Here is a 12661-nt window from a genome sequence, read left to right on the forward strand (position 1 = left end):
GATTTTTTTCCTTAATGATTTATAAGGGTGTGTATTTGGAGTTTGAGTTCTCTGTCACATATATCAAGCCCTGGTGGTGCAGTGGTTAAGAGTTTGGTTGCTAACCAAAAGATTGGCAGTTCGAATCCACTAGCCAATCCTTGGGAAACCCTATGAAGTGGGTGAAATACATGTATTGCAAATATTGTCTTCCACTTTGTGGATAATGGTTTTATTTGATAAACAGACATTCTGAATTTTTAGCATAGTCTAATTCCATGGAGTGTTTTTTCTCTATGGTATAAGGTTTTTTGTGCCCTGCTTCAGAAAACCTTTTCACATTCCAAGGCTGTGAAGATCTCTGTTTTCCTTTAGAAGCTTTATTACTTTACCTTGTATGTATAGGTGTACAATGCACATGGAAGATCCATTATTCATTATTTTCCATATGGGTATCCAGTTGACCCAAGATAATTTATTGAAAAGACCGCCTTTTCCCCACTGTACTGCAGTGTTACCTTTATCATGCATAAGGTGACTGCATGTGTATGGGTCTGATTCTGGGCTCTATAATCTGTTCCATTGGTCTGTTTGTATGTGAGGTCTATTTCTGGACTCTGTATTCTATTTCATTATTCCATATGTCTTAGTTACTCTAGCATTATAATGACTCTTGGACTTATTAATGGTGTAAGTCCTCCAGCTTTGTTCTTTGCTTTCACAACTTTAGAATTGGCTCATCAGTTTCTGCAAAATTCCTGCTGGTATTTTGATAAGAATCGAACTAAATCTGTAGATTAATTGGGAAGAATTGAAAGTATTTCATTTAATTAACATGGTATATCCCTACATTTATTTAGAATTTCCTTAATTTCTGTCAATTTTTCTTTTTTATTTGTTTTTGCAGTTTTGTGTGTAGAATTCTTGAACATCTTTCATTGTACTTATTTCTAAGTATTTGATTTTTTGATGGAATTATAAATATCTTTAGAAAATGTCATTTTATGAATGTTGTTGCTGGTATATAGATATACTATTGGTTTTTATGTATTGATCTTGTATCCAGCAATTTTACTAAATTCCCGTATTCTAATCGAGTATCTTTTGCATTTTTTCTCTCTTTACCTTGTACTGGTTAAGACCTCTGGTACAGTGTCAAATAGAAATGGTGATAGCAGACTTGCTTATTTCATCCCAGTTTCAGAGGAATGTTTTCAGTATTTCTCCATTAAATGTGATACTTGGTGTAGGTTTTTTACAGATACTGTTTACCAGATTAAGTAAATTCTGTTCTATTCCTAGTTTGCGATGAATTTTTATCATGACTAGGTGTTGAATGGGACCCCTGGGTGGTGCAAATGGCTTGCACTTGGCTGCTAATTGAAAGCTTGGCAGTCTGAACCCACCTAGCAGCACTGTGGAAGAAAGGCCTGGCAATCTGCTTTCATACAGATTACAGCCAAGAAAACCCTATGGAACAGCTCTACTCTGGCACATATGGAGTCACCATCAGTCAGAATCAACTCCACGGCAACAGGTTTTTCGGGTGCTGAATTGGGTCAGATGCCTTTTCCACATCTATTGAAATAATGATGTGATTTTTCTCCATTATTTTGTTAATGTGGTGAATGACACTGAATGGTTTGAATGTGAAGACAACTTTGAATTTCAGCTTGGTTTTTTATGTCACCGTATTCCTCTTGCTAATATTTTGTTTAGGAATTTGCATGTGTGTTCAAGAGAGAGAATAGACTTCAATTTTACAGTTTTTTAATGTCCTCATGATGTTCTGGTAGATTGTACTAGCCTTATACAATTTGGAAAATGTTCCTTGTTTTTCAGTTTGAATGAGTTTGTGTAAGATTGGTAGTATTTCTTCCTCAAATGTTTGGAAGAATTCACTAGTGAAGCCATCTTGGCCTGGAAATTTCATTGTTAAGAAGGTTTTAAATTAAAGATTCGATTTCTTTATTAAATGTAAGACTATTCAGATTTTGTTTCCTCTTGCTCTAGTTTTATTATATTGTACTTTTCTGAGAATTTGCTTCTATCATCTAAATTGTCTAATTTATTGGCATAAAGTTTCTTCACTATATTCTTATTATAACTCTGTAGAATCTGTTCTCATATTACCTTTATCATTCCTGATATTGGTAATTTGTGCCTTCTCTCTTTTCTTGATTTTTCTTGCTAGAGGTTTATTAGTTTTTCATTAATTTCTGTTATTTTTATTTTTTCTTTCTCTCCTTTGGGTTTAATTTGCTGTTCTCTTTTTAATTTGAGATTGTTACTTAGATCATTAATTTAATGCATACATTAATTGGTAATTTGTGCCTTCTCTCTTTTCTTGATTTTTCTTGCTAGAGGTTTATTAGTTTTTCATTAATTTCTGTTATTTTTATTTTTTCTTTCTCTCCTTTGGGTTTAATTTGCTGTTCTCTTTTTAATTTGAGATTGTTACTTAGATCATTAATTTAATGCATACATGAAATATGTGGGTGTATACTTTTCCTTCTGAACATGGCTATAGCTGCATCCTACAAGTTCCAATTCATATTTGCAGTATCATTCAGTTCAAAATATTTTCTAATTTTTGTTGTAATGTTTTCTTTGTTCTATGTATTATATAATTTAGAAGCATTTGTGGATTTTCTGATTATCTTGTTGTATTTTGATATTCATTTCTGGCTTAATTCCACTTAGTTCAAAGAACATATTCTTAAGTATTTCAGGCCCATGAAATTTACTTACACTTTGTGTGTGTGTGTGTGTGTGTGTGTGGCCCAGTATATGGTCCGTTTTGGTAAATCTTCAGTGTGCACTTGAAAATTTGTATTCCATCACCGTTAGATATAGTGTTTTAAGTATATAAATTAGGTCAAGTGTGTTTATTGGATTGTTGAGACTATCTCTCTTCTTAATGGTTTGGTTACTTGAGAGTCGTGTGTAAAAGCTCCCATTATGAGTGTCTGTTTTTCCTTTTCATTCTGTCAGTTTTCATTTTATACATTTTGAAGTTATTATGTACCTACAAATTTAGATTTTTTTTATATGTACCTGGCAGAATTGCCCCTTTTCTCACTATGAAATAACCTTAATTCTCTAGTACTGTCTGATTTGTCTGATATTAGTATAGATACACCAGCTTTCTTTTGGTTAGTGTTTGTTTGCACAGTATATCTTGTTCCAGTCTTCTATTTTCAAATTTGTCTATATTTTTGATGTTTCTCTTCCAAGTAGAATTTAGTTAGGTTTTTTTTTTTAATTTAGTCTGACAATCTTAATCTTTTAATGGGATAACTTAAACCAATTACTAATATGTATGGAATCCGATGTGTACTATATTATAATTTATTTTCTATTTTATTTACCTGCTTTATGTTCCTTTTCATCTTGGATTAAATATTTTTATTGTTCCATTTTCATGTTGTATAAACTTATTTCATTTTCCTTCAACTAATCATGTAGTGGTAAGTCTAATAAGTAAAACTAGCTTATTACTGTCTAATATAGATTTTTACTTTTGATAATTCCCAAATAATGCCAAAACATTTTTTAAAATTACTCTGTTTTCTCTTTCACCTTTTGTGCAATTTTTGCTATTTTAATTCTACATATTTTCAACCTCTTAAAAAAAAAAAACAACCCACTGCCATCGAGCCAATTCCGACTCATACCGACCTTATAGGACAGAGTAGAATGGCCCCGTAGGGTTTCCAAAAAGCACCTGGTGGATTCAAACTGCCAACCTTTCAACTCCTTAAGACATTACAATTAGTTATTTTGTACAGTAGAGAGTTTATTTATTCTCATATTTATCCTATCCATTGCTTTTCATTCCTTCTTACATTTCCGTATTTCCACTTCGGATTATTTTTCTTCTGCCTAAAGGAAATTGTTTCCTTTCTGTCATTGTTTCTTTTAATATGGGTCTGCCGGTGACACAATCTCTGTTTTTATTTGTATGGAAATATCTCTGTTTCATCTTCACTTTTGAGGAATATTTTATCTGTTTAAATTTGAAAGTGCTCTTTCAACATTTTATACATTATTTCATTGTCTTCTGGCTTCCATTGTTTTTGTTGAAAAGGTAGATGTCAGACTTATTTTTGTTCCTCTGAAGGTAATGTATTTTTTTCAAGCAGCTTCCAGGATTTTCTTTCGTTTTCAGTAGTTTTATTATGATGTGTCTAGGTAGGTTTTCTTTGCATTTATCCTGCTTGGAGTTCATAGTGCTTCTGAAATTTCACTTTTCAAACTTTGTATTTCCAAGTAATGTTTTTGCCCTGTTCTTTTTCTCTCCTGATTCCAGAACTTCAGCAGTCACACATATGTTCAACCTTTTGGCCATATTCTGTATAGCTCTTTTTTTCTTTCATTTTTTTTCATATTTTACTGTGGATATTTTCTGTGTATGACCGGGCAGCATTTCGTTCAGTTATACATAAGGTCACTATGAACCAGAGCTGACTCAATGGCACCTAACAGCAACCATTTTCTAGTTCAGTGTTTCTCCTGCTGTGTCCAAAACACTATTAAATCTATCTATTGAGTCCTTAGTTTCAATTAGGGTATTTTTTAGTTCTAGAATTCCTATTTCTTTCTTTTATTTCAGTTCTGTGTTGCAATTTTCATTCCTGTCTGTTTTCTTGAAAATAATAACACAGTTATTTTAAAGTCCATGATAATTTCAGTATCTGGGTTCTGTGGATCTTTTTCTATTGTCTATTTTTTCTCCTGATTCAATTTCCTAATACATGTGTTACCTTTTGATTGAATGCCTGACATTATGTATGAGAGAATTTAGAGTCTATGGATGATGTTATATTCCTCCAGAGAAGATATACCTTTTCGACTAGTAGATAGGTAGACTATGAGCAAACCAATTTAATCCAACCAGACTGTTTTAGCTGGAGGTTGGATTGCAGTGTTTGCTCTTATTCCTGTCTCGTAGACCTCAGGAGTCCCAACTGACAGCCTCACATGTTTATTATGACCCCTCCTTGGAAGGTCATGAGCTGCAATTTTTGGCACTACAATGCCATAAGACTATAAAATATTTTGGATTTCTCTTTAGCTTTAGTCCTTTGCCCTCGGAAGCTTAAGAATTCAGAAAATTCTTTGAGGTAAAGCCACTAAATGTGGGAATCATTGTATTTCCTTTCTCTTCCAGATGTTAGACTATCAAGTTTGGTCTATCTCAGATGACATCTAATGCCTTCTGACAGTTTTGGGGTTTTTTAGTTTTGTTTTTAATTTATATTTGCTAGTTGTTTTCTGCAGGAGTGTTGGCCTGCCACAAGCAACTGTATCATGACCAGTGTGGAAGCCAGTCTATAAGATTTTGAGGTTTGGCAATCCTGATGTTTAACGTTGACTGTTCTTTGTTTTGAGCAAGGATATATTATTCTGAGCTCGACCAGGATTTTAGTCTTAAAATATACCTGTTTAGCTTTCCTTTTCACACAAGTAAAGGTTTTTTTTTTTTTTTTTCTTTTTTTTTTTAATTGTAGCTCTTTGTAGAATATTTTCTGGAGTGACTGGGAGGGAGAAAGGAAGAGAGAGGCTTGTTCTTGATAGGATTTTACAGTAACTTTTGCATCATCTGTGTTTAGTTCCTAGTTCTTAGCAATTTGTCTTACTACAAAGTCTTAACTAGAATTAAGTTAAAAGGTGAATATTCACAAATAAGTTTGGAAGATAAATATGTAATCCAGAACTCTACTTATTAATACTAAGAGACCCGTGAAACCAAGTGAGAAGGTTGTTGAGTAAGTGTGGAATTTGTGTTGTGGAGAAGAACCATTTTGTCAGATAATTTTTCATGGGGTCATGGCTCCTATCCCAGTAGCAGAGTCCCAGTTCTAGTGACCAGTATACTCCTTTCCCCTAGAACCAGGCCTCTTCTTCCTAGACTTACTGCGTTTATCTTGGCAGAGTTGCTGCTCTGTTCCTAATTTACTGTACTCACTATACTTCTTTATGGTACATTTTCCTCATGTAGATGCCACATTGTTCATATGGGTTTGTATACATTGCTTCCTCACAAACAGGAGGTGTCCTGAGTTTATTAGTAGATACGATTATTTCACACAGCTTTTATAGCAGCTTACCTTTTTATTATCTATCTGAATGCTAAAATGATCCTATAGAACATAAAACTGTTAGCTTTGGTAGTTACTCTTAAGTTGAATTCTTTTTCTACCAAGTATTGACCTCTAGTTTCAGTGATTTCTTGAGACCACATCTGGGTTGTTTTAAAGACCACTTCACTAGAATAGAGCAGGGTATATATCTATATTTTCTTATTGGTTAGTATAGTGTGGTCTGTAGCAGGTTTTTTTGAGGCTTAGAAAATCAGATAACTTTTCTATGACTACCAGGAGAGTAAGTTTTATACCAAGGATTCCAACTCTAGACCTGTGACTTCTGAGCACATCTCCCAAGCGCTCCTGCTTCATACATTATACAGTAGATCAGCCCCTTCCTGCATAGTCTTCTATTCACGTCTTCTCCCCTTTCCTTTATCTTCACTTTAGTGCTGTAACATGTTTGTCAACATTAACAGACTCATCATCTCGTCCCATATGGATGTTTTACTAAGGTAAAACAGACTGATTTTATTTTTAATGTCTTTCAGATTGGATGACTGTGTTTGTAAGTAAGAAATGCACTCTCAAGGCAAATATTCCTGATGAAGAATTGGATCAGTGGAAGATAAAGGAAAGATTTACTAGAGATTGTCACTGGAAATATGATAGCCTGTTAGAAGAGCAGCATGGAGACCAGGAGATAAATTTGCAGCAAGTAGCGCTCACACACCAGAAAACCCTATCTAGGATTGGTGCCCGGGAACATGATGAATCTGGGAAGGACTGCACCATGAGCTCATCTTTTATTCAAAGTCAGAGAGGTCAGTCTGGCAAAAAAGTCTTTGAGTGTAATGAGTGTGGAAAAGTCTTCTCTAAGAATTCAGCCCTTAAAAAGCATCAGAAAATTCATACTGAAAAATCTAATGCAACTCTGAAAACTCCTATTAAAGAGAAGCGATATGAATGTAGAGAATGTGGGAAAGCCTTTCACCAGAGTACACACCTTATTCATCACCAAAGAATTCACACTGGTGAGAAACCTTATGAATGTAAAGAATGTGGCAAAGCCTTCTCAGTGAGCTCCTCACTTACTTATCATCAGAAAATTCATACTGGAGAGAAACCTTTTGAATGCAACTTATGTGGAAAAGCTTTTATCCGAAGCATACACCTTGCCCATCATTATAGAATACATACTGGAGAGAAACCTTTCAAATGTAATATATGTGAAAAAGCCTTTGTCTGCAGGGCACATCTTACCAAACACCAGAATATTCATAGTGGAGAGAAACCCTATAAATGTCATGAATGTGGGAAAGCCTTCAATCAGAGTACAAGTTTTCTTCAGCATCAGAGAATTCACACTGGAGAGAAACCCTTTGAATGTAATCAATGTGGAAAGGCCTTCAGGGTGAACTCTTCCCTTACTGAACATCAGAGAATTCATACTGGAGAGAAACCTTATAAGTGTAATGAATGTGGGAAAGCTTTCAGGGATAATTCATCTTTTGCTCGACATCGGAAAATTCATACTGGAGAGAAGCCATACAGATGTGGTTTGTGTGAGAAAGCCTTCAGGGACCAATCAGCCCTTGCCCAACATCAGAGAATTCATACTGGGGAAAAACCTTATACATGTAATATATGTGAGAAGGCCTTCAGTGACCATTCAGCTCTTACTCAGCATAAGAGAATTCATACTAGAGAAAAACCTTACAAATGTAAAGTCTGTGAGAAAGCCTTTATCCGAAGCACACACCTTACTCAGCATCAAAGGATTCATACAGGAGAAAAACCCTATAAATGTAATAAATGTGGGAAAGCCTTCAACCAGACTGCAAATCTCATTCAGCATCAGAGACATCATATTGGGGAAAAATGATCTGAATGCAGTTTATATGGAAAAGCTTTGAGACTGAGTATGTTAATTATTGAATGTAAGAAAATCCATTCTAGAGAATAACTATGAAGGCTTAAATCAGAATAGTCATTTTGTTTACTGAGAGTCAAGCTTCACAATATCGAGAGTTTTGAGAATGGCAAACACTCCTCATAGTTTAGTATTGCCTCAATTGAATTAACAATACTGTTTAATTAGTCTGAATTGCCAAGTATTACAACCAAAACAGAGCTTCACTAGTGACAGAAATTGGTTTATCAAAATTACACTTTGACTATTAAAAATTAAAATGCAGAAATTAAGGTTGAGTAGCAAAGGGACAAAAGGAAATGGTCTGCAAGCATTTCAATTTCATTCTCTTATATAAGAGGGTTGCCACCTTTAATCGAATCCTTAGTTCTCACCCACACTCCAGACACTCAGTTTAAAGAAAGTACAGTCACCCATGCATCAGCTCAGAAATTAATTATGCCTCCCACCTTCTACTTTGATCCATCTTTTGTCAGATCTCCCTGGTCTATGTATTCAGTGCCTTCTTACCTGAATGCTTCTGGGACATTTCATCTGAATGATGTGTCCCTCTTTTAACGTAGCATCTCCTACCTATTAACATCATGTCCTTTATTACCGCTTCATTTTCTTTGGGGAGTGTGGTGATCTGACTTCATACATAGTCCATGATTCTAAATATAACACCCAAAGTCAGCTTTCAAAACCCAGGACCCTTGCCTAGGGGGCAGAGTTTGATCAAAATCTTGATTTACCCAGTTTCTCTGGGCCTCAGCTTGACTCTGACCCTGGGGTGATACCTACAATAGGGGGCTTAGTCTGTGGCCATTACCTTCCAGTTGTTCTGCACTATAGTTAGGTTTACTGCACACAGCAGTCAGGGGCACGCTTACCTTAAGGTGTAGGGATCCCAACCACCTAGTTGCGGTGGTCTGGGCCACTGCTACTTTTGCAACCTGCGTTCCTGGTGTGCAACTGACATAAGAGGTTAAACCCTCAAGGCCAGTTCTCACAGTGCTCTGATACACTGTAGTTCCTTTGGCTGGACAGTCCTCTGTGCCCAATGCATTAGAATACGTTTGCTACTCACAGTATATTGGAATTCTGCATTCTGGTCCTTGCCCTTCCTCTGTCCAGGTTTCTGAATGTATTAAACCCTGTGTTTATAGGAAAGAGAACTTTGAATTTGTGCGCCTTAAACAGTGTTCAGGCTGTGGAATATAAAGAGTTGTATCCTCACTGGGGAAAACATTAACATTTGAGGGCATACGTTGTGCTAGATACTGTAGTAAGTGCATATATTAACTCATTTAATCCTCACAATTGTATGAGACTATCAGTACCATCCCTGTTTGAAGGTTGAGGAAAGAGGTTTAGAAACTGGCCAGAAGTCAGGTAGCTGGTAAAGGGTGAGTCAAGGACTTGTTCTTAGGTGGCTGAGCTACCTGGCACACGTACTTAACCACTGCACTTGCCGCCTCCTTTATGACACGTTCTAGGTCACATAGTGACCCACTTGGCTTAAGATGTTGAGGTGGGGCTGGTATGCATGGTATGGTGGGTGGGATGGCTGTATAAGAAGTCTCCAGTCTTGCACCCATGCTTCCTGGCATGGTTTTCCACACATAGGGTTGAAGTCTTTTTTTCAAGCCCTAGTTTGGCAAGGTAGAGTTCAGGTGCTCTTCCTACCTCGAAGTCCAGAAACCATGGGTTCACAAACACATACCTGAGTCTGACAAAGTGGTCCTGTGACGTCTCATGGACACAACCTGAGATAACCATGACAGGTCCTGGATCTAGGCCAAATGAGAGGATTATTACTAGGAATACCTGTTTTGGAGGTGTTTCAAAAGACGAAAGCTGAGACTAGTGGCCAGAGAAACAGAAGTGGACATTCATTGAATCATCTCTGTCAAGCATAGTATACAGTGATTATATATGCATATAGTTACTGCTTTCATGAACCTTAAACCTAATGGGGAAGGCAGGTATTATAAAATGAAGCCAAATAACTGTAGTAAATAGAATAGGGTACTGTGAAAGAGTGTGTCGGGGGCCCAGCTTTAGATTATGTGGTTGGGGCAGTCCTCACTGAGGAATTGACAAGAGGCTTAAAGGATAAATGAGCAAGACAGACACAGAGGTTGAGGGTTTGTAGACAGAGTGAACAGTGTATGGGAAAGCTATGAGGCAGGAACCAGCTTGGGCTGCTTAAAAGATGTTCTAAAGGTGTGGGTGGACCCCAGAGAGAACCTACATGAGCAAGATGAGGTTTGATAGGAAGAGCAAGACCAGACAGACCCATTTAGCCCTTGCAGTGAGCTTTGGTGTCATTATAAACCCAGAGGAAGCTGTTACTAGATTTTAGGTATTTTATTTCAAACTTAGAAGCTACAGATACTTTTTAAATGTAACACAAGAGCATAAAAAATGGAAAACTTCCTGTTACGAATTGAATTGTGTTCCCAGAAAAATGTATGTCTAAACCACCAGTACCTGTGAATGTGACCTTGTTTGGAAATAGGGTCTTTGAAGATGTGATCAGTTAACATGAGATCATACTGGAGTAGGGTGGGTCATAATCCCATCTAAGTAATGTTCTTATAAAAGAAGAGACAGACACACAAAGGGAAGATGGCCATATGAAGACAGAGGTAGAGATGTGAGTGATGCATCTACAAGCCCCAAAGATTGCTGGCCATCACCAAAAGCGAGGAGATAGACATGGCACAGATTATCCCTCGGAGCCCTCAGAAGGGATCATCATGAATGACACCCTGATTTTGGACTTCTGGCCTCCAGAACTGTGAGAGAATAAGTTATTTTAAGCCACCTGCTTTGTGGCAGTTTGTTTCCCAATTAATTTTCCTTACAGTGAATAAGAAACTCCAAAGTTGGGAAAATTGCTCAATCAAAGTTCAGTTGCTAATTACTATCAGTAATGTACCTCAACCAAGGTATAGGGTTGCTCTCTAACACAAATGTTACATAGTGTTATTTTGTAATTTCTAACCATTATTAAGAAAAAATAAAGGTGTTACATTTACAACCCTATTGCTGTCAAGTCTGTAAAGTCCATTCTGACTCATAGCGACACTAGGACAGAGTAGAACTTCCCCATAGGGTTTCCAAGGCTGTAATCCTTACTCAAGTAGATTGATTGCCTCTTCTTTCTCCTGTGGAGCAGCTAGTGGGTTCAAACTGCTACCTTTCAGTTAGCAGCTGAGTGCTTAACCACTGTCCCACCAGGGCCCCTTTTACAAATATTTACAGAAGGGAGTATGCCAGATTCCCCTGGTGAATTGCCCCAGGCTCTTCACCAATCTTCCTGCCTGTGATCTGGTCCCCTCCAGTCCACCTCCCACACCATCCACCAGTGATCTGCCTAATCATACATGGCACTCTTCTGCTTAAAACCCTTTCTACCCTTTGCCAAGAGTAGAAAAGCTACTCTTCTAAGCAAGGCCTTGAAGGCCACTTCACAAGTGGATCCATGCAGACCTCTCCAGCCTGATCTCCCACCTCAACTCCCACAATTTACCTTGCAGAAAACAGCGAGATGCCCCAAGATCCTGGCACGACAAACTGATTTATAATTGTCTCTTTGGTTTCCCAACTAGACTGTGAGCTCAAAGGCAGGGATTTGGCCCAACTTAGCCCACTGTGCCCAGCACCGAGCCCAAGTTGAGCACATACATGATGTCAATAAATGTGTTAATAAATAAAATAATCCCAATTATCTCAAACAGATACTTGCTAAGGCCTGTAAAGGATCTGACACGCTCCTTAAAATGCCTTCTGTTGTGCTGTTGGAAGGTTATAAAGAGAGCTGTTTTCTCCAGAGGGCTGCATTATAAGGGAAAGTTCTGTACCCTGGAACTTAGGCTGTGGTATAAATGTTGGAGAGGGAAAGGAAGGAGGCATTTGTGGTGGTTTTACCCCCTGAGTGTTATTCAATATACACATAAATTAAAAATAATATGGATTTTTTGTTAGTACATGATACAAACTTGAATAAAAGAGTTAACAGTGAAAAGTAAGTCTCCCGCCTTCCCATCCCCCTCCTACCCAATTTCACTTGCCAGAGGCAACAACAGTTACCAGAAATCCTGTGTGTCCTTCCAGAGATAGCCTAAACATACACAGATGGTAGCATATTGGAGTCCCTGGGTGGTGAAAAGGGTTAACATGCTCAACTGCTAACAGAAAGGTTGGTGGTTACAGTCCACCCAGAAATACCTTAGAAGAAAGGCCTGGTGATCTGCTTCCAAACAACCACTGACTGAAAACCCTATAGAGCACAGTTCTACTCTGACATGTGGCGTCATTATGAGTAGGAATGGACCCAGGCAACTGGTTTTACTGGTAGTAGCATATTAGATAACAATGTTCTGCATTTTGCTACTTTTATTTAACAACATATCTCAAAGTTCTTTTCATTTCAATACATATAGAGCTGCCTCATTCTTTGTAATAGCTGCAAAATACTCCATTGCATGAATGTACCATGTTAGGTGCCATCCAGTTGGTTCCGACTCAGCAACCCTATGTACAACAGAAGAAAACAATGCCCCGTCCTGCACCATCCTCACAATCGTTGCTGCTGTGTTTGAGCCCATTGTTGCAGCGACTGTGTCCATCTTGTTGAGGGTCTTTCTCTTTTTGCTAACCCTCTACCAAG

The 12661-nt window shown here is 37.4% G+C and overlaps 1 protein-coding gene across 1 annotated transcript in view; it reads left to right on the forward strand.

Moving 5' to 3' along the window:
* The window catches only part of ZNF454 (zinc finger protein 454), a 22194-nt gene extending 14074 nt beyond the window's left edge, over positions 1-8120 (forward strand). Inside the window, exon 5 of the mRNA XM_004387147.2 lies at positions 6620-8120. Coding sequence (XP_004387204.1) covers positions 6620-7953 — 1334 coding nt within the window. The 3' untranslated portion in view covers positions 7954-8120. The remainder of the gene's footprint in view (positions 1-6619) is intronic.
* Positions 8121-12661: the final 4541 nt, after the last annotated feature.

Source organism: Trichechus manatus, unplaced genomic scaffold (assembly GCF_000243295.1).
Source record: "Trichechus manatus latirostris isolate Lorelei unplaced genomic scaffold, TriManLat1.0 scaffold00181, whole genome shotgun sequence".
Taxonomy (NCBI): Eukaryota; Metazoa; Chordata; class Mammalia; order Sirenia; family Trichechidae; genus Trichechus; species Trichechus manatus.